Below are 22,297 nucleotides of genomic sequence, written 5' to 3'. Positions count from 1 at the left end.
CTGGGCTTCTATCCGACACCCACAAATGGGACCCAAGGAACAACGCAACCTCACAGGGCTCCGGGAATGGAGCAGGCAGATTTGTGTCAAGCAATGGTCCTCAGTATGGGAAACATGCCCATGGTTGCACAGGCTGGTACGACCTTCAGTGCGAGATGGGAGAGCTGCTCCAATTAATAATATGATTCTTTAAACCTGATGCTTCAATGAATAATATTCCAAAGACCCCAAGTGATTACTGCTACCTACCTGGCCAGGTAAGACTACGGAGATCAAGGTATATCCTATAGATACATGTGTGTTAGAATGGGCAACTGCAGAACAAGTGAAATGGTAGAATGATGGATCTCAAAAGGCCTTCTGCTCCCTCCCCAAATCCTGGTAGAAGCTGTGGCTTCTTCAACTCCTCGCGGCAAGGGGCTGGGTTCGACTCAGATTTTTTCTATCTCCTGCGCCCCACCCCCAAGAGTTCCCAGCGTAGTACACAGCAGTCGCCCCAAAATGTTTACTGAGCAAATAAAATATTTTATTGTATGTTAATGGTTAAAGCGAGGCTGTTCCATACAGAGCTGCTACTTTTCATAAGACATAGCTGAGCTCCTAACTGAATTATCTTAGCTAACTGAGTTTCTACAGGAGCTTGGCAGAGAGCTGAAGTTCTGTAATTGCATTAACTGGTAATCTAATTTAATAAACGAAGACAACTTCATTCGCGTTGGTCCTTTCAGGCATCAACTACGTGAAGAGAGAGGTCTCAAAATTCAAAGGCAAACCAAATGGCTCTTGAAAAAGCTCATTAAACATCCAAATGTTTTTAATTCCTGGAATAGCTGAGCCATCGGCCCTCCCTCTCCTTGACTCCAGTTACAACAGAAGTGCCTCCAGCCCGGAGAAGCACAGTGGAGGGATGGCCTGAATCTCTGCGGTCACTTCAAGAGTCCAAAGTGGGAAGCATGGAAAGGACTCCTCTAGAAGCCTCACGGCTTCCCGGGGGCGCCAATGACTACCCAATTAATTGGCCCAACACCAATACCTCCGAAAGTGAACAGAGGCACTATTAATAACTCCATGGGAGCAATGGGTATGGACTGGGACTGTCCTGGGTGAACTGGAATGTGAAATCAGACTAATTAGGAAGTAAATGGAGCGAAAAGTGCCGGTTCTATGGGGGGCCCTGCCCCTGCAGGACTGGCATCCGGGGGCTCTGTGTGGATTCGCTCATCCGCTGTGAGGTGAGCTCTGACCCCTCCCCTGGCCCAGCACACGCCCGGGCGAGGGCACAGGCCTAACTACAAGGTTCCCTCATGGAAAGAGAAGGTCACTTAAACCCCAAGTCTCTGGGTTCCACCCAGAACCATGGAAGGACCCACATTTACCCTTCTGTGTGTACCTGTGCATGCCCCTTACACGCAGCGAATGGATTTAAATTATTATTTAAATATTAAATATTAAAATATTATGAAAATCTTAAAGTATTTAAGAAATATTATGAAAATCGCTTTACAGCTCAAAAATAAAAAAAAGTTTTTGTCTGCCTTATTATAGAGTTATCAAGGATTTGGGGGGTCATCTAGCCTTGCTGATTTTTAAGATCAGGCACCCCAAGATCTAGAGAGGAAAGCCACTTGTCCAGGAACACACAACAGTGTCAGTACACACAAGAGAATCAAAATACACAATAGTGTCTGTACACAACACACCCTTTCACGCCCAGTCCCCCACTGTCTGCATACTCCAGTCGCAGTTCCCACAAGGCCCAGCTGGAAAGTTCCCTTCTCTGGGAAAGATTCTTTGTCACCGTCACCCTCATCTCCGTGTCCCCAACTTTCTTCCCAGATGCCAGCCTTTCGGCCCAGAGCCTGTCACCTTCTGCCCTCCCTAGCAACTTCCCCCCGTCTCTTCCTCTCCAACTCATCCCCTATCCCTTCCTCATGCATCTCGCTGTCCCAGCAGGGCCCAGGCGTCACACGTGCAGGGCACCACTGGCGGACAGGTTCCCGGCGGTGTCTCCCTCTCAATCTTCCCGGCTGGGACCTGGGAAGAACCCTGCTGGCAATCTCACATGGCGGGCTGGAGGGAACAGCAGAGAGGGGCAGGAGCACGTTTTGTGCAGCTCAAGCCAAGCTCACCACCACGACGCACTGACAGATGAAGACACTCTGTCTCTGTCTGTCTGACGTGTTTGTATGTTATTAACCGCTGTTGCCGGTGCATGGGCGGGCTCTCCCTCACTGCCCTGTCCAGCTCGAGTTCCTGCTTTCTTCTCTTCATTGTCCACAGAGGGTTTAACACACAACAGATCCTTGGCGACGAACAGAAAAATCACCACCAGGAGCTGAGGGAGAAGGCGCCGGCTCATGCCTGGCGGTTCATGGGGCTATCGTAAGGGTGCACCTGCTCAGGGGAAGCACCCAATATTGGGGCTGACAGGGAGCAGGTGCCTCTGCATCAGCTAAGAAGAGGTGACCCCGGAAAGCACCCAAGACAGCCCTTCGTGAGACAAGAGGACCCTCCCCAAAAGCCAAGAGCTCCTCGAATTAAAGCACTCCAGATCTGCCAGTCCCCAAAGGCCTCATAATCCACCACTGGGGACCCCGAAATTCTCCATGCAACAACTGCTACAAGAGAAATCTCCTGTGTCTAATCATGGAACAATGGGTTTGACTTTTGTGGTCAAAACAGCAACCAGAACAACTCTCCTCTGATAGCTTTTGCCCGTTCCGTAAACCCCGGGCTCGCATCCCGTGTTCAAGCCTGCAGGGATCTGGGGATACAGAGCAGACAGGAGAGAGGAAAGCAAGCCCCCAGGAAGGCTCTTACAAGTCCAACAAGAGTTTGGCTCTCAGAAGTAGCCTCGTGAAACAAGCTAAGTGGCATTGGCTTTTCTCAGAGGGCAACACATTCTCGCTTACCTGCACAGCTGGAACAACTGGATGAAGGTGAGAGCAAACTTTCTAAGCCAGGTGTCATCACCTGGTTACCAGGGCCCACTGGCTTTACGGTGAGCTGGGGCTCCCGAGTGTCGTGTCTGTGTGCACAGGAGCGTGCACGCATGCGAACATGTAAGTGCGAGCATTACAATGTGTGCATGTACACGTGTGTACATGACTGCACACGTATGCACGTATACGCTTGTGTGTGCGCGTGTTACATGTACACACTAGCGTACAAAGCCAACCTCAGGTACTCTGAGCATCAGCTACTGAGACTCTCGCCCTCTCTCTCCGATAAGCTCCTCCCCGAGTCCCTGTCCACCAGCCCCAGTGACAGCATGCAGCCCTAACACCGGGGCCAAAAGATGTCACCTTCAACCTCCCTCGCCTGTGTGCTGGCTCCGGCTCATCCGTTCAGCTTTCTAGTGTGCGTGGAAGCTTGGATGGTGTCAGAGGAACTACATACACCCCCAAAGAGGGACCGGACAGTACTGAAAATGTCAGAGCTTCCGTCCTTCAACTGACGAAGAGGAGAGTGTCCTCAGGGCCACAGATGGTGCCGAAGGTGCCCTGGTGTGTGTGTGTGTCTGTGGCTCTGTCTCTGTCTGTCTGTCTCTGTCAGTCTGTGTGTGTGTGCGCGTGCAGCAAGAAGGGCAGGACAAGGAAGTGCAAATCCTCAGTGGGTACGGGACATTCCAAGTGCCTCCCCCTTCTCTTTTTTCAGCCTCTTTCTGACATTCTTTCTCTTTTTCCAGCCTCACTTCTCCCCCAAAGTCAGAGGAAAAAGGCTGTGGATACCCTGCCCTCCCACCCCAACCTGGACAAACTTATTAATGGCACCTTTGGTCTCAAACCCTTGCGAAACTATTTTCTTCTTAGGGAGAGCAGGTGCCCCCTATCCCACGGCTCCTGAAGTGAACACTTCCCAGAGCCGGAGGGAACCTCCCCGTTCTCAAGTTCTGTGCTTTGGGGGCACCGGTCCCATTCATACTCCTCTGAGCAAGCATCTCCCTCCACCTGTCTCCATCAGGAAAAATCCTACTGTTAAGTCAACATCCAGTTGCTTGAGGACTTTATCTGCCCTTCTCTGCCTGTCACTTCTTTCCTGTAAGGAGAAAAGTCTGTTCATTTCCAGCATTCTCTTTGCTCAGAGCCGCCAGGCCCTCAAAAGTCTGACCTGGAACCTTTCGTCAAGGAGCCAATTTCGAAAAAGGTCACAGATTCTAAGTTTAGAAAAACAGATTCCCCAGCACGTAAGATGTGAGTACCTCCCTTCTGTCTTCCAAGCCTCACCATCCAGGACAGTGACCCTCAGCCTATGCTCCTGATCTCAGTGATCCCTCCCGGGTCTGGAAGATCGTCTGCTACTCTGCTGATACCCCGCGCAGACTTACCACGGAAAAACTTATAATTCCCCTTATGCTTTTTAGCAATTTAAAAGAGCTGTTAGATCCCCGTGACTATGTCTCAGTGATGGTGAGATTTTGGAGGCCCCCACGTTATGAACCACGAAACCCACGCTGCAGGATGCTAATAAAAAGCTGTTTGTATCTACCCAAAGAAGGGCGTAGGGAATCAGAGACACAAAGGAGAGCCTCCGGGCTAAAGAACCCCGACCGCTGTACTCCACGGCTCAGGCGAGGACTTCACTTTGCCTACGTAGACACCCACACAAGTAACCTGTGACTTCTCAGAAGGCCCAAATTCAGATCCTGAGAAGCCCAGTCTCGACAGGAAGTGGGCTCTATGTGGCGCCAGCAGCACCCAAGGGACACCGAGTCACGCGTGCCATTCAATAGATGTTCACCTCCTCAGGCCGGCTCAGCACATGCCCCTCGGGGCCCGTGATGCCCAGATCCAGGATCCTCTGCTGTTCCTGCAAGGTTTGAAGAAAGCCAGGCATCAGGGAGAGCTGGACTGAAAATGGCTAGAGATCTTTTACCGAAAAGTCACTCGGGCAAGATGTAAAAACGGCTTTGATGACCGCCCAGCCCTCATCCCAGGACCTCGGGAATAGAAGAAGGGTTCACTACCCTGTCCCCAGTCCTGCCTGAGCTCCCACGTGAGTTCAGCTCTTCCCCCGGGATGCTGAAAGCCCACATGTGCCCAGCCCTGGGCCACAGTGTCTGTGTCCCAGCACCGAGGGAAATGACTCCTCTGCGGAAAGGGAACAGGCTGAGTGTCCCAGGGAACCCAGGGAGGCGCGGGTCACCAACATCCAGGCTGCTGGTGAGACTGCCACCAGCCCCGTGCCCCAGGACGGTGGCACCAGGTCACCCTGCTTTTCCTCCTTGCAGCTGAGCTACAGAGCGGCTTCCCTTTGCAGAGCCCACCTCTCGCCCTGCAGGCCATGAAGACACCTCGAAGAGGAAAGCGCCATACCTCTGCAATGATGTCACCATTTTCTGCGTGGACTTGGGCGATCGCACCGATATCCCGGATCACGCTCAGGACTTCATAGATCTGAGGGGGAAGAGCAGAGGTAGGGAGGTCCATCTCCCTGTTCCTGAGTACAGCCACTCCCCTGCCAGCCACAGGGGTCAGAAACAGCACCCGCGGCTACTAAAGCCAGCTCTCTTGACATGCCCCAAGGTCAAGGCTTCTGGTCACCCGGGGCAGAGCAGGACCACTCAGGAATCAAGAGGCAGCATAACCTAAAGGACGCAGAGTAGGGGAGGCTCATAGAGGACACTCGGGCCTGCACCAGGTTTGCCGAGAGGGCTCTGAGGACACCTCTGGGCCATGCTGTCCCACAGAGGCAGCTCCGAGGCTGACTCCAGAGCCTGGTGGAACACCAGTCCGGGGGGGCCAGGGCACTGGGGTCATACCCTCTCTAAAGGTAAACTTACGCCACGGCCCTCATCCACCAGCCATTTCCCACGAAGCTAAGGGCAGCTTCCAAGACAACAGCATTGGCCCCGATGTACCAAATGCCAGTGAGCTTATGCAGAAAAGCCAACTTTTCTTACCTGGGAATCAGTTAGCTGGAAGCGATCCTTGAAAGCCATGTACACGAGGAAGGAATTTACCCCTAGTGGACAGACAAAATAGAGAGGCGGAGACGTGACTTTAATAAATAAACCAAATAATCTGGAAGCAAGTAAAAATGGTATGATACAACGTATATGTGTATATATAGAGAGAGAGGAAGGACAAGAGAGAGACACAGAGACAGAGGTGGAGACAGAGAAAGAAGGATAGAGCAAATGGGGTAAAATAAAAAGAATTGGTGTAAAAAAAAAAATCTGGGAATAGGGTGCAAAAGTTCTTTTTAGTACCCTGACAGCTGTTCTCTAAGGTTATCAAAATTTGAAGTTGCCCGTATTGTATACCCATCCAAATACACAGCAGTGTTATTCACAATAGCCAAAGGGCAGAAGTGTCCACGGACAGATGACTGGATACACGAAATGTCATACAGCCATACAACAGAATATTATTCAGCCTTAAGCGGGAAGGAAATCCTGTCACATGGATGAACCCTGAGGACATGATGCTGAGGGAAGTATGCCAGTCACTAAAGGACAGATAGGTAGGATTCCATTAATATGTCAAACTTCTAGAGACAGAAAGTAGAATGGGGGTTACAGGGGCTGGAGGAGGGAGGGGATGGGGGGTGGGGGGCTTGTGTTTAACAGGTATGGTGTTTTAGTTTGGAAAGATTAAAAGTTCTGGGGATGAATGGTGTGATGATTGCACAACAATGTAGATGTTCTTGATGTCACTGAACTGTACATTTAAAAATGACTAAGATGGTAAATTTTATGTTATGCTGTATTTTACCACAATCTAAAAAATTAAAAAATAAAAACAAAAGTTGCCCTTGACTGTTGTGACTTTAAGAAGATGACGAATTAGAGATTCAGTGGATGAAGAGCTATAATAAATGTCTTTTCTTTGGTAAACAGACTGCACGCCAAGCTGATTTTTAAGAAACCTTTTTAAGTAAGAAAGGGTCCAACAAGCCGATGTCGCAATTCTCACCCTGGCATTTCAGAGTCCTTGTCACCTAAGGCACCAGACCAAACATCCCTGCCCCATATCCATCATGATGGTAAACAACTGTACTGACAACCTCTAGTCCTGCAGCTTAATTCAAGCCACCTGGGGGTGCTGGACGCTGCCCCGGGGTTCAGTGGCTCGGGACATCCCAGCCTTTCTCTCCTGCCAGGCAACAGTTGCTATGGTAACCCTTGTGGGTTGATTTGAAGTCAATTCACTTTCAGTATGGAAAGTTAAACCCCCTTGAGCCTCAGTATTCTCAAAAGTAAGAAAGGTTAAGGGTTACCTGTTTTCTTTTAGGTGGGACCTTTGTACCACAATCTTAGGATATCTAGTCCAAAACCCTCATGTGAGAGATGTTTTTGTTTTAATTCAGACTCATAAAATTTAAGTAATTCCCCAAGGTCATAAGACTCCAGACTTTCATTCTGGGCATTTTCTGCCATATCTGTGGATACCTACCATACCCATGCCTAGAGATTTCCCTCCCGCTATTTTACTCACAGCTCATGGTACTTCTGAGCTTAGAAGTCTCGAAACCTGAAAGCAATAGGTGCTTCCCTGACAGTTAAGATCCAATGAGGTCAACATGTCACCCTAGGAGTCTAGTCTATAGCCAAGCTCAAGAGGACCCCAGAAGATAATGGGACTCGGCGATACCACCTCAACTCCCAAGCTCCTGTGGACAAAACAATCCCAGAGGCACCTTAAGGTAGTCCAGATTCCTCCAGCCTCCCCGGGAATCTTCCAGGGCCCAACCTCTGGAATCCTACTCCCTAAAATAGTCCTATGGAATAAAAAAGACCTGGGGCACCTGGGTGGCTCAGTTGGTTAAGTGTCTGAGTCTTGGTTTTGGCTCAGGTCATGATCTCAGGGTCGAGCCACTTTGGGCTCTGTGGTCAGTGGGAGTCTGCTTGAGATTCTCTCTCTCCATCTCCCTCTACCCCTCCTCTCCTACTCTCTCTCCCTCTAAAATAAATAAATCTTAAATCAATCCATCAATCTTAAGGAAGGAAGGAAGGAAGGGAGGGAAGGAGGAAGGAAGAAAGAAAGAAAGGAGGAAGGAAGGAAGGGAGGGAGGGAGGGAGGGAGGGAGGGAGGAAGAAAGAAAGGAGGAAGGAAGGAAGGAAGGGAGGAAGGGAGGGAGAGAGAGAGAGAGAGAGAAAGAAAGAAAGGAAGGAAGGAAGAAAGAAAGAAAGGAGGAAGGAAGGTAGGAAGGAAAGAAGGAAGGAAGAGAGAGGGAAGGAAGGAAGACAGGAAGGAAGGGAGGGAGGGAGGGAGGGAGGGAGGAAGGAAGGAAGGAAGGCAGACAGGCAGGCTCTTCAGGTTGTCCCAGAGCCTCCTCACCCTCAAATCTACCCTGGTTCTTATGGGTTTGTACAAAGAGCTTGCCTGAGTCACCCACTCAGCATCCTGGGCACCGGCCCCCACCTATGACTGCCCAGAATCATCACTGGGATAAGCATTCTCGGCCTCAACTCTGCAACCCGGCTGGGTGCAGTTCCCTCAAACCAGTAAGCTGTGAGCCGTTGTTACATAAGAACCGATCCCCGTGGTGAGGCTCAGGTTTTCTTGTCCGCAAAAGCTTCTACTGCTGCACTGGGTTTGGTCACCTCCAATGGGCACCAGCTGCAGTTCGACCCTCTCTCCTGGCAGGCATGGAGGTGAGGCACAGAAGGGATGTGCAAGCGCAATTCACAGAGCTGTCCTTCACAGAGCTCTGCTGGCTCGTGCACTGAACTGGGAATATCCCCAGGGCCGTTTGGTCAGCACAACCTACCGTGGTCCTTCACCAGGGCCTCCATCTCCTCCTGGATGCCCTTATGCCACTCAGTGATGTCCACGTGCAGAGAGTAGTCACAGCAGGACTTGCTGTCAGCCCATTCCCTCCATTGGTCGAAGGCTGCCAGCAGGCTTGTCCCGGGCTCGGGCACGACATGGTCAACTAGGAAAGAAGAGACACTGGTCGTCACCAACAGAAATTTCAAGGGCCACGGGCCAGCAGCCGTTTTCCCACTGCACCCTTGAACAGGCTCCTTGGGTTCAAAATCGAGATGGTGATCTCTATAACCAGCTTCTAAGAATCCACTGAAACCAGCGGACTCCCCAAGAGGAAGAAAGCAGAAAGCAGAAACTTGGCATGGCGTGATCACTCCAGTGAAACCACACGCGCACCGCCCGGATCTGATCGCCCAGCTCAAAAGGCCCTGAAAGCACGTACCTCGGGTACATTTCACGGACACTGAGTCCTTATGGACAATGGCAGTGTCAAATGGCCGGCCGGAGCTGCCAACCCTTCCCATGTGTTGATAGCTGCCAGTAAGACACCCCCACCAGACAGCATGGAAGTTGAAGATGCTGGACCACAGCCACGCAGACTGGGGCTTTGAAAGGTTCCCGGCATATCCAATCTCTCCGCACCGCTCATATTTCTGCCGCATAATACCACTTTGTAATTTAAGGGAGATCTTTCGTCTTAAGAGTTCAAAGCGTCTTTTAAAACGGTGGTTATTGTTATATTGTTACTGAGTTAGGCTGAGATGGAGGACAGGGGACTTTGGACTCCAGTTGACCTGAGTTGGTCTCCTGGCTCCACCACCTACCAGCAACGTGCTCTTGGGTAAGCGGCTTAATCTCCACCACCCTAAGTTTCTGGAGTGGTTTAAAATGGGGATGTGAACTGCCACACACATTTCTTAAGAGGACTGAATGAATCAGCATATCTATCGATCTTTTGTCATTCACCTATTTAAATCTTCCAACAGTCTCCCCTTGGTCTTAAGATAAAGAATCAAGGGGCGCCTGGGTGGCTCAGTCGTTTAAGTGTCTGCTTTTGGTTCAGGTCATGATCCCAGGGTCCTGGGATCGAGCCCCGCATCGGGCTCCCTGCTCAGCGGGAGTCTGCTTCTCCCTCTCCCACTCCCCCTACTTGTGTTCCTGCTCTCGAGCACGCGCTCTCTCTCTGTCAAATAAATAAAATCTTAAAAAAAAAAAAAAAGATAAAGAATCGAGCCCCCAACAGGGTCCACAAGAGTCTGCCCAGCTTGGCCCTTGCCTACCTCTACAATGTACAACATCACTCTGGATTATCTCCCACCTTGCACTCTGCTCTCCAACCACGTGGGCTGTCTTTCAGTTCCTGCTCCCTCCTGCCACAGGGCCTTTGCAGAGATACTGTATCTCTATGTCTCAGAGAGCTCTTGCCCAGTTACCCTGATGAGGAGAGGTTTGCCAGAACAATTACTCCCCATCTTCTGCACAGAGACACTAAAATATTAAGTGAAAAGACTTTTCCAAGGTCAAACCAAACTTATGCAACAAAGAAGATAAAACCCAGGACTCTAGACACCTAAAGCAATGAATCATTCTTCTAAATAAAATATTAGGTTGTCTACACCCAGGTAAGCAGTTCTCAGCTAAGAAAATGCCAGCCCAGGAACTCTAGTGAGCTCAAATTTCTGAAATGGCTCAAATCTTGCAGATGCTGCTGAACAATAATCAACTGAGCTTGGTTTTATAGGTCTCCAAAATGTGGACCTCTAAGCTGAATTTTCTTTTGATGAAATGTACTTTTTTTTAATAAGTAACAGTATATGTAACTAAATGGGTCGACGCACCACTGGTATTGTAACACATAGAGTATTCTCTAGTGAAAGCAACGAGGACGTGCACTTGTAAAGCAAGTCGGTTCCATCTGTAAAATGCTAACATAGAAATCCTGACAAAACAATTCCGATTTTCTTAAATTGTGTCCGCCCCCCCCCCCCCACACACACATGGGAAGAAGAACGGGGAGTGGGAGGGGGGAGAGGAAGAGGAGAGGGGAGGGGGAAGAGGAGGAGAAGAAAATATGACTCTGTGGCCATCACAGAATCTCCGTAGTCATGTCCCTGGCTTCATCACCCATCCCACCACACCAGCCTGCATAAGCAGCCAGATGGATCTTCTTAAATCTTTCCCCAGGTCCCACCACTCTGCTAATGAATCCTTCGGTAGCTGGCCACCACCGTAGGAGTCAAATTCAAATCCCCTCCCTTGATCCTGCAGATCGGGTCTCATCTCACCATGTACTCTCCACCCCCTAGCCCTGCTCACCACCATCAGCCCCCAGTTTTCATACCTTGACCTGCCTGACTCCTCCCCACCTCCAGGCCTTCATACCAGCAGTTCTCTCTCTCTGGAAACCCATTCCCTTGGCTCTTTACTTGGGTATCCCCGCCTCCTTGTCACTATCCCAGGGTCGCATCCCCATCTGCAGTAATTTCTGCCCCGGTTCCTCTCGTTTGCTATCTGACTCCCCACTAGGATGTAAACTCCCTCAGCACAGGGATTAAATGCTTGGAAAGAGGAAGTGCTCGATAAACGTTTTCGATAAATGAATGAATGCTCCCTTCCAGCTCGCATTCCTCCCGGCAAGATCTGCACAGAAGGAGCCCAGAAGGAGGTGCTCTCCCGGGAATGTGACCAGATTTTCCTGCTCACCCACAAGTATATGTAAGGTCGTCTGGTGCTAAGCTACTCAAACTTGAGTGTGTTTAAGAATGCTCTTGAGAGCTTATGAAAACACAGGTTCCTAGACATCATCCCCACAGTTTCAGATTCTGTAGGTCTGTGCTGAAACCTGAGAAATTGCATTTTTAATAATCTCTCTTGGAGCGGATATGTCTGCCTTGGACCACTGTGAACATCACTGAGTGCAAATCTTTTCCCACTTACTTCTCCTACCACCTGAATTCACTCCTGCCCATTTTACCATGAGGGTCCTGTTGTACGACCCACCAGCATGATCACTTACAAAAAAATATCAGGTTCCCTGTGGCTGTAATACGATGGCTTCCCTCCATTTCCAAAAACAGCCCCTAGAGTGACAAACTCTTGCAAATTCAGGATGCAGACAAAGCTGAGGGCTCCAGGGAAATCCACGTTTCCGCTAAGAACTAATGACACTCAAGAAACGCGGCCACGAAAAGCCTCCTCGTGTTTTCCCACAGTCCTCTTTCCATAGGAGCTCTCTCCGGGGAAAAGCTGCTCCAGGGAACAGGGCAGAATGTCATCCTCGCTTCCGGAGGGAGAAGAGATTCCCCACTGAAGACACAAGCCTGCAAAGGATTTGCCCAGAACTCGCAGGCCTTTCCTCTGGTGATTTTCCTAAGCTATCTGTCCCTGCAAGAGCCTGGCTCCTGCCTTGCAGCCGACTTTTTCCGCTCATGTAATAGGTGAGAGAAAGCTCATCAACCCAGCCTTCCACCAGGCAGGGAAGAAATGACCCTGGGGTCAGCAAGCTGGTTCTTGCTGAAGTTCTGCCCAGCTGTGTATACTCTTTGGGAACTCCATTTCTTCATGCATAAAACATGGGCAGTGAGGGCTGCCGGAGGTTTAAGAAAGCGTGTACGAAAGCACCTGGCAAAATGTCTGGCACACACTGAGTTTACATTCCTCAGGGATTTCAGCGGTTTCAGTGGTAGGCCCATGAATCTGGTCGATGAGGGAGCCAAGAACATGCCCCGGGACAGTGGCCTGAATCGAGGGGTCACAACCAGGGTCCGGAAGTGCCTGCATCTAGAAGACACTAGTTACTTCCAAAGAACTATTATTACTTCTCTTAAAACTGTCAAAAGACCCCAATTTTTTTTAACAGTGTTATTGAAATGTAATTCACATACTACACAATTCGCCCATTTACACTGTATGATTCAATGGTGTTTGGGCTAGTCAGAGTTTGTGTAACCATCGCCACAATCTAATTGTGGAACATCACCCAAAAAAGAAACCCCATACCCGTCTGCAGTCCTTCCCCATTCCCTCCTAAGCCTGCTGCTCCCAGTCCCAGGCAACCACTAATTTGCTCGCTGTCTCTATAGATTGGCCCCGTCTGGACATTCATGTAAATGGAATCACACAGTATGTGGTCTTCAATGTCTGGCTTCTTTGACTCAGCATCATGTTCTCAAGGTTCATCCACATTGGAGCAGGTCAGCCCTCCATTCCTCTTTACTGCCCTGAGTGCTGCTGGTACCCTATTTTTATATTTATAGGATATTAGCAAGGTGCTAGACTCAAAAGAAATAAGTTGCTCCTTGAAAATTCAAATATAGAACTCCTCTGGAGTTTGTAGGATTTAGAAGACCCTACGTTTTTAACTTTTTACTTTGAGGTAACTGTAGGTTCACATGCAGTTGTAAGAGATCCTCAGACCCTCCACCCAGTGTCCCCCAGGGGTAACATCTTGCTTCATGTTAACACGACTTCACAACCAGGACGTCTGCCTCGACACAATCCAAGACCCCAACTTTTTAAAAGGCCAGCAGTTGGTGTTTGTGACCAGCTCTCAAGGGGCCAGAGTTATTGAAAACACAGAGGTGCCAGAAAAGTCATCACTGCAGTCCCTGTTCGGGAATTGAGGTGGCTGAGCAGGAACCCCATCCCAAAAGTCTGCTGGGGAGAAGCAGGTGGAGCAGGAGAAAGAGGGGGATGGCCCTGCTGGGTCCCTCTCTGGCCCCAGGCTCTCTGAAGCCTCATATATGGTTGCACGGAGGGCAGTAGTTCTAGAAACTCCATTTAGTACACACACCACCCCGCACTCGCCACGGCATTTACTCTATCAGAATTGCCCATCTCCTGCCTCCCCTTCCAGAATCGTCCCTGCCTCATTTTCTAGTCCCTGCACTTAGCTATCTGTGCGTCTGCCTGCCTCTCCCATTCTTGACTTAGATGGAATCAGCGGACTTGAATTAAAAGCAAACCATCAGGAAGACAATGGTTCATCCATGGGGCATCCAGCTGCTACCTACTCAGCAAGATGCTGGGTGACCTATTCAGCAGAGAACGGCTTTTGTTGGTGGAGAGATAAGAGCCTCCGGGAGCGGCCCCCGGCCTGCCAGTTAGAATAACATGGTTTTGTTCTGGAAAAAAGCCGAAAGGGAAGAGAAACCACCTGCCCTTGGGAACATAAGGGGTCCCCCGAGGAGCAGTGGTGGAGAAATGGACCGAACACCAGTACCCAACCCACAGGGTTCCAGTGAGGTGTAATGAGTTAGCGTGGGAACTCCCTAGAAGATGCCTGCTACGGAGCCGTGCTCAATAAACACCAGGAGGGAGACAGTGACACTCCTTTGTATGGAAAACTACCACACATAAACCCCGTCAGGAAGTATTTCATCTGCCTCTAAAGCACACGCTTACAGGGCTCCCTACTTGCCTTGCACAAACATACTGCTTCTCCAGCAATGCCAAGAAGCATTTCCCACAGAGCTGGAACTACCTGGAATGTTTGTGCCTGACATGCTCGTCTACAAACCAGTGACAGTATCATCTCCCAGCACCTTTGTGAGTGCTCAGTGAGGTGGTATTAGTTAACAACAAAGCGCTATTCCAGTATGAGCACATCCTCTTGCCTGTGTCCCCCAGAGCATCAAGCAGAGGGCTGGCATACAGAAGGTGCTTAATAAGCAGAGGAGAGACCAAACGTCACACATGCCTCTGGCAAGAAAGGTCCTTGGCTGACTCTAGGACCAGAGCACTGAGGAACCTCTTCCTCCAAGAGGCCCAGCCACAGGGCTCTGTGTTTGAACACTTGATCAATGGATCCCTAGCACTCCCTGGGAAAGCTCTTGGAGCACACAGCTTTCCTGTCTGTCTGCCATACAGACTCACTGCGGCTGGTTGCGAAATCCCAGCCCTCCTGAATGCTGGCAAGGGGACTCACCACAGTGACTACCTTTAACCTAAGTGTAACTCACACGCTTCAAAACGGGAGGAACGGTAAAAATAATCCTTATCGAATACTTCCTATGTCTGATTCGATTTTATGCAACTTTCGTGGATTATCTCGTTTAATCCTTACATTGGCCCGCTAAGATTGGAGCCAGTGGGGGTCCCAGTTTTCAGGTGGAGAAGCTGAGGACAGTGGGGTTAAGTAACCCGCTCATATTCCTTAAAATGCAGAGATGCAGGGCGCCTGGGTGGCTCAGATGGTTAAGCGTCTGCCTTCGGCTCAGGTCATGGTCCCGGAGTCCTGGGATGGAGTCCCGCATCGGGCTCCCCGCTCTGTGGGAAGTCTGCTTCTCCTTCTGCCTCTCTCTCTCTCTCATGAATAAATAAATAAAATCTTTAAAAAAAAAAAAATGCAGAGATGCATACAGAAGGTGTGCAACATTCATACCCCCGTGCCTCGGCCAAGCAAGGCCCTTGGGAGAACTCTAGGAGGTGGTCAATAACGTGGCCATAGCCGGTAAAACGGCTGACCAGCAGAGGTGGAATTCGAGCCCAGGAAGTCTGACTCCAGAGCCTCTACTCTTAAGAGTGGGGAGGGCTGGATCACTGAGACGTGAAATGGAGCCTTATCCCTTTATATTTTATAACTACAGCATGTAGCTCAATTAATTCAATAAACAGAAAACTGTATAATTAGCCTAACAAGTCCAGGGATATTAACTCAGGCTCCTAACTGCTCGACCTTGGAGGCACCTGGGTAGTCCCCTCATTTCTCTCTCTGCCAAACTTTCTTTAATGTAATCTTGCTTCTAAAGCTAAACAAGTACAGTCATACAAAGTAAGCTGAGCCAGGAGTAATTGTTCAGCATCCAGTGATCACTGCTAGAATCATTAAGCCAGAATCTGGAGGGAATAAGGGCTGAAGCGAGATCCAGTAAAATGTATTTATAAAACAAGCAAACAACCTCTGACGTGATCTGATGATCAGCCAGCTTCGGAGGAAAACAAAGAGGTAGAAGGTACAAACCATACCCTTAAAATGTTGAAAATCTAGTTTGGGGGGGAAAAAAAAAGACATTCAAGAGTGCAGGGAGGAAGTGATGTTGCTCCATCCTCAGGCTACCCTCACCCTGCCCTTCTCACCAAGCTCTGCAAAAGGCTGAATGCTGTTGATGTCCCACTTTGTCACCTCCCATTCACTCTCGGCCCACTGCACCCTTGGCTCTACCGCGCCGACACCCCCGAACGAGCTCTCAATTCTTCCCATCCCCTGGGGACCACCACCGCCCTCCGCTGCATCCTGCTGCCCACGCCCGCCCCAGCTCCCAGACAGCACTCCGCATGTCTGCCTCTGCTTTTCTCTGAATAACTGTCCCCTGGTCCCCCTTGGGCCCCAACGTTTTCAATGCTGGTGTCCCCAGGAGCTCTGTCCGACTTCATTAAATTCCACTCACATGTCTGACATTTATTCAAAAGGTCCTGAGCCGGGGATCTGAACAGCAGAACCTCAGGCCCTGCTCCAGCTGGCCGGCACGGGGCCCCTTATTTCTTGCTCTTGTCTCTTTTCTGTTCTCCTTGCCCCCAGCCATGTCCTCTCTTTCTCCTTCCTGATCTTCCTCCTCCTTCCTCTGCTTCCTGCAATCTTCCTCAGTGCATCTTGGGCTCAGCATTCGACAGGTGACAGATCTGGGGACTGGGACTCTCTTCAGTCTCAGGCAAATCCTGGGGTAAGCAGCTGGAAGCAGGACTAGAGCACCTGTCAGGGCTGGCTTCTGCCACGTGAAGGGAGCTGCCCATCTAGAAGCTGGGGGTGGGCACCAGGAGCTTCCCACCTGCAGTCCATGCCTCCTGCTCACCCATTTCCCTTCCTGTGGCCTGTGCCCACCAGAATGAAATTGCCATTCCTTCCAGGCTGCTGGAAGATGACTCTGGGAGTCCAGGAGCTAGAGCTGGAGTCTGAGGGTGGGAAAGGAGAGGTGGGGAGCAGGCCAGAGAAGGCCCAGCTTCCAAACCCCAGCATTCTTTCTGATTCTAAAGACGATCCTGGAAAGACATCCTGAGCTTTCCTCCGTCTTCACAACTTGACACTGGCATAACCAGAGCTCCCCACATTAGAGAAATACATCCACCCCTCCAGAAGTATATAACTTCATACCGCCGTTCGCATTTATCTGATGGCAAGAATATCAGCCTCCCACGGGCACAGCTTTTCCACAATTCACAAAGTGCTAGCACAGGCCTTACCTCACTGGATGCTTACACTAGGGAGGCAGACGTGTTTCCGATGCTGACATCACAGACCAACTGTGGCCGTGAGACTTGCCTGTAGTCAAGCAGACACCAACTCACAGAGCTGGAGTCTAACCCCCACCTTCCTTTACAGCCTTTACGGATGGCCACCTTCTCGGCGTTTCCATGAATACCACTCACCTCAAGTCTTCAAACCTAGGCTGTTTTCTATCATCGAAAACAGCTGCAGGTTCACTTACATGCACAGCTAATGACCTTAACCGAGTGGACAGAGGAGGAAATGGCCAATGTGAGCCGGTGACAGTCAATTTGGGATGTCAGATAAAAAGCTTGTCAAAATGTCCGCACCTCGTACAAACCTTTTCTTTGAGGCCTGGTGTAGCCTGCACATGGCCTAGCGAGCACATGGCCCGCAAGATCAAAGGCCAGGCTAATGAAATCTGTGTGTGGCGATAAAGGGTCATTTATAACGTGTAAATCCTCTCAGAGTGACAAACCACACCATGGGCAGAATCCTCTCCCTGACTTAGCAAGGGCAGACGTGGAGAGACTGCGGGAGTCTGAGAGCCCATCTGTAGGCAGGACAGGCTCAGCCTTCCCAGGAAGGGCCCATCAGAGTTGACCAGGGGGCTTGGGGAGGGAGAGAAGAAAGCCACTTCCCCAAGAAGCGTTTACTTCAAAATCAGCCTCTGGGGTAGGACTTGGTAGTTTGCTCTAAATTCACTCAGAAAGGATGTGCCTGGGCTGCGTAGTGCCCACGGGGAAGGTTCCCTCAAACCATGAATGGTGAGAACAAATCTGTGGGAGCACTGTTTAACCACCAAGAATGCTTAAAGGCCTTCAATTGCTGGTGCGCAATGATGCTCCTGAGTGCCCGGGAGTCTGTCTTACTGATAGGGGTAAGTCTGGCAGATTCTCCATGAAGACTTATCAGTGGCAAGAAGCAGGTTCAGATCCAGGATGCTTAGAAATTGCTCTTTTTACTGATGAGGAAATCTGAGTCCCAGGGAAGTTTCAAGAGTTGCTAAAAGATACATGAGATGAGTAATACCAGAATTAATCCTAGGTCTGAAGCCAAAATCTGTACTCTTGCCTTTACTTTATATATATATATATAAAAGGAGAAAATAGTACCTATAATCCCACCGTCCTAATAGTAGCCATGAATCTTTTTCTCTATCATCTTCCAGATCTGTCTTGTGCTTATATTTTATACGGGGATAATGACAGGGCACATTCACATTTCCTTAATTCCATGCTGCCTTTACAGTCTTCATAGTTCCATTTTTTTCTAAGAGCTGTTTTGGGAGGAATCTCCTATAACTTTCTGAACCATCCCCCTCTGTTGACCCTGTAGACTGCTCCCAGTTTTCCCGTGTTACATAATGTTCTCAGGAGCACATTTACGCAAATACCTCTCCCCTCTTCTAGGTGCTTTTCTCTGGAGAGGGTCCTAGAGCTGGGATGAACTAGGGTTCTTAATACAGATGACCACATTGCATTCCAAAAGTGTCACCCATTCACGCTGCCACCAGCAACACGTCAGGATGTCACCCCAGCCAATGCTGGTATTTTCATTTTATTTGCTTACTATTTAAGGGGGTAAGAAACAAAGCTCTTTTCACTCTGCTATGCTGTCTTCTCTGTTTCAGATAAATGGCCACCTTCCAAGACCCAAATCGGGAACTGAGTAATACACGAGAGACCAGACCAACCAGCTGTACAAAGAAGTTACTGACAATCTAACAAGAACATGATTAAATGGCCACATCCACCATCTTAGCTCTGGTACCCCCTCAATCCTTCCCCCAGCTTTGTCCCGGGAGGCCGAAGACGACTCCCACTAAGGCTGCCTTGCCAAGCATCCGAGATGTAGGTAGGGCAGCGGCAGAGCTGGACAGGGCCCAGGCCCCCCAGCCCCAGGTGCACAGAGAGAGGCTGAGCTTTGTCTCAGCTCCATGTATGTTCACAGGAAGACAGACACTCAAGAGGAAGTGCCATCCCCAAAGCACGATGATGAAATCGTGGCCCGGGGAGAAGGTGAGGAGAGCCAAAGGTGAAAATCCCAGCCAAATTCGTTAGAATGCAAAGCTTCAAACTTCAGATCCATGGAGAAGCTCTCCAAGAGATGTTGAAATCATTGGCTAACAGCGGGAGAGGTTTCTGTTTCCTGTAATTAGACAGGCATTCGGAGTCTGAAGAAAAGCCAGGTTTATGGCATCTCCTATCCATGCACCGGTGGGAGAACCACAAAGTTGGCTTCAGGCTAGCGTTTTGATCCTGGAATTCCTCGGAGCATCGTGAAGTCCTGGAGAGTGACTCCTCCCTCCAGGGCTTCACAGGCCCCGCGGCTTGCTGGCTCTCAGATGCCCTGCTCGGACCACTGGGCCTCAGCACCACCATCTGCAAAGCTGGGCTCTCGCTCATGAAGGAAATGCCAGAGAACCAGGAAACAGTGCTGTGTGGGGAATGGTCTCTGATGCTGTAAGTGTCCATGCCGAATGTGCTGGAAACACAGTGTGATGAAAACTCACAGGCAGGGGCGCCTGGGTGGCTCAGTCAGTTAAGCATCTGCCTTCAGCTCATGTCAGGATCTCAGGGTCCTGGGATCGAGCCCCACATCAGGCTCACTGCTCAGTGGGGAGCCTGCTTCTCCCTCTGCCTGTTCATGCTCTCTCCCTCTCTCTCTCTCAAATAAATAAATAAAATCTTTTTTTAAAAAAAGACAAGAAAGGAAGAAAAAAAAACCCCACAGGCAAGTGTGCTGCCAAGGTGCAGGATCCACAGCTCACCTGTCCGGGCTTGAATCCCCGGCCCTACCACCGACTAGGTTCTAGGACCTTAGGCAAGTTACTTAAAAAAAAAAAAAAGTGCCTCAGTTTCCCCATCTGCAAAATAAGAACAACAACAGTGACTTCTTCCTAGGATAGGGGTTAAAAGCATGAACTCCATAGTCAGACTGCCTGAGTTGGCACCCCAGCTCTATCATCCATCCACGAGCTGTATAACCTTAGCAACCTTGTCTTTCTCTGGGCCTCAGTTTCCTTACCTGTAAAATGGAGATTTATTTAATGGCACCCACTCACAAGGTCATTATGAAATGGTATTTGTAAAGGGCTAAAGATAGTGCTTGCACGAAAGGTCTTACATAAGCATTCGTTAACTTAAAAGCAAAATAGGATTGTCTTGAGGATAAGAGTCTGCTTGAACCAATTCCTGGCATGAAGTCAGCCTTCCCTAAATGTTCCACTTTACTGAGAGGTATCACACAAAGGGGCCAGGGCTTCGGGCATCTTGGGGGTAGAGAATCGAGGAGGCCGAGGGTATTCTCCAGTGCTGCAGGTGGGCCAGGGGGCAGAGGAAGGGCTCAGCGGGGTAGGCTCAGGTAGAAAACCCACGAGGAGTAACAGGATATGGGAAGGGACAGGAGAAAGCCCTTACTGAACGGAGGAGGCCACAAGAAAGGCATGGAACTTTAAGTCTTTTGCATAAAACAGAATAAGACCAAGACAAGCAAAACAGATCTGTCCTGTTGATACAGCAAGTAGGCACTGGCTATAATATCCAACACAGTAAATGCTAATGCAGGAAGAATCAGAGACCCTCTTTCAAGCAACATAAATGTAGACTTTTCACCACCCAGGGAACCTCCCTCCCCAAACCCCTCCTAAACCCTGGATACTACGATGGAAACAATCTTCCTATCAAATGGAATGTATTAGGAATGAATAAACTCATCCCCATTTTATTATGAGTCAAATACAAGAAAAACAACCCAATCAGAACAGAAAACATAAACCATTAACAGAGTCCATGTAATTCCAATCGCAAGCAAAGAAACCTGGGCCTACCCTTGAAACATCACTTCAGTTAAGTCTCCAGCCGGCTTCTAAAACATTGAAACGATTTATATTTTCAAAAACCCCTAGGGATATATATGGGCACCACAGGCTGGGATCCAGGATCTGGTTCTCCCCGGTCCCCTTTGGGGAGTAAAGGACCTAGCTAGCAGGAGGTGAGCTTCCTAAGAGTTGCTAGCAAAGGCAGCCCAGGGGTCTGCAGACTTCCTGAGCACACCCGCTCCCATCAGCTCTGTTTACAAGACCCAATATCCTGGACACCCGCATGCAGACGCAAGAGTGTGCGCATGTGTACATTTGTATGTGCGTGTGCACGTGCGTGTGTATGCTTGTGTGAGTGTGATAGGGACTTCGGGGTAGGAGGTGAGCTCCCTCTGCCTCCCGGGGCCTTCAGGCTGCTTTAAGGAAATGGGGATTTCCCTGTTTTTACCACAAAGTCTGCCATAAAATAAAATCCAGACTATGAACAAATTACAGAAAGAGTGCAGGAAAGTAAGGAGCCACAGGGACCCTCAGGGGTCAGGGCGCGACAACCTGCAGGGTCTCCATGTGGGGCCTGGTCCGACTCCGCACCGAGGAGCTCCACCTCCAGAAAGGGGCGGCAGCTAGCGGCGACGGGCCCAGATGAGGTGGCCGGGGAAACATGTGAGTAATGACACTTCCTCTGTTTGTCTCAGCTTTTGGTTGCCCAGGGCTACCGGACCACAGTTTCAGTGCTGGCTTGCCAAAAATAAGAGATTACAGGGCTGTGTGGAACATCACAAAATAATAAAAGTCACACTGCAAGGCTTTCACGTGCAGAGTGGGTTTGTCTCAGTTTTCCTTCCTGCTGGTCCCTCGTTGGAAAGGGAATCCAACTATAAACTCAAGGACCTGCAGCTTCCTCGTTAGAGCCCAACAGAAACCCATGTACTCACATACATAATGGGTAGAACTGTGTCCAATGCTACAGCCGAAGACCCAAGGTCAAGGTCAACAACAGGAAAAAACAGGAAGCAAATTAAAGAAACAGGGTCATGTTTACATTCTTATTTAAGTAGCTAATCAGACGAACCCTATGACCTGATTACAATCATCTTTGTGCGGAAATAGGGTCTTAAACAATGTTCACGCCCACTGTATTTCAGGACATCATTTATGGACACACACCAAATAATATAAAAAAGACAAGAGCATCTAGTTCAAATAAGAACCGACATGTACGCAGGACTCTAATAAGCTAACGAGCAGCTAATCCACCCTTGTACAAAGCTGCTGAGACAATCTCCCTGTATCTGAAGAAGAACGTTATCAGCTATTGGATTGGAGCTCAACCCAGAAACAAAAGCGTGAGGGGCCTGGTATCTATTCTGTTTATTCCAATGTTACACAACTGTCCTCCTTGCATCCCCTCCAAAGAAAGCTGCGCAGGGAAGAGTTGGTGATGTCATATGTTGACTGGGCCCTATCTAGAGCCAACATAATTGACGCGTGTTTTCCTCCTAGGAACCTGGACTGAATTCAAAAACATAGCATAACATCTCTGGAGTCTGAACCATG

General features: G+C 49.5%; 1 protein-coding gene across 1 annotated transcript in view; it reads right to left on the bottom strand.

The window, feature by feature from the left end:
- The window catches only part of DPYSL2 (dihydropyrimidinase like 2), a 133,720-nt gene that overhangs the window by 20,074 nt on the left and 91,349 nt on the right, over positions 1–22,297 (bottom strand). Inside the window, exons 4-7 of the mRNA XM_081812866.1 lie at positions 8,716–8,880; positions 5,903–5,964; positions 5,316–5,396; positions 4,741–4,809 (exon numbers count right to left, since the gene is read on the bottom strand). Of these exons, the coding sequence (XP_081668992.1) occupies positions 4,741–4,809; positions 5,316–5,396; positions 5,903–5,964; positions 8,716–8,880 (377 nt within the window). The remainder of the gene's footprint in view (positions 1–4,740; positions 4,810–5,315; positions 5,397–5,902; positions 5,965–8,715; positions 8,881–22,297) is intronic.

The sequence above is a fragment of the Leptonychotes weddellii genome, chromosome 2, assembly GCF_054177405.1.
Source record: "Leptonychotes weddellii isolate Sample4059 chromosome 2, ASM5417740v2, whole genome shotgun sequence".
In the NCBI taxonomy this organism is placed as follows: domain Eukaryota; kingdom Metazoa; phylum Chordata; class Mammalia; order Carnivora; family Phocidae; genus Leptonychotes; species Leptonychotes weddellii.
Note: the sequence above shows the minus strand (reverse complement) of the source record. Positions and strands in the feature narration are given on the sequence as shown.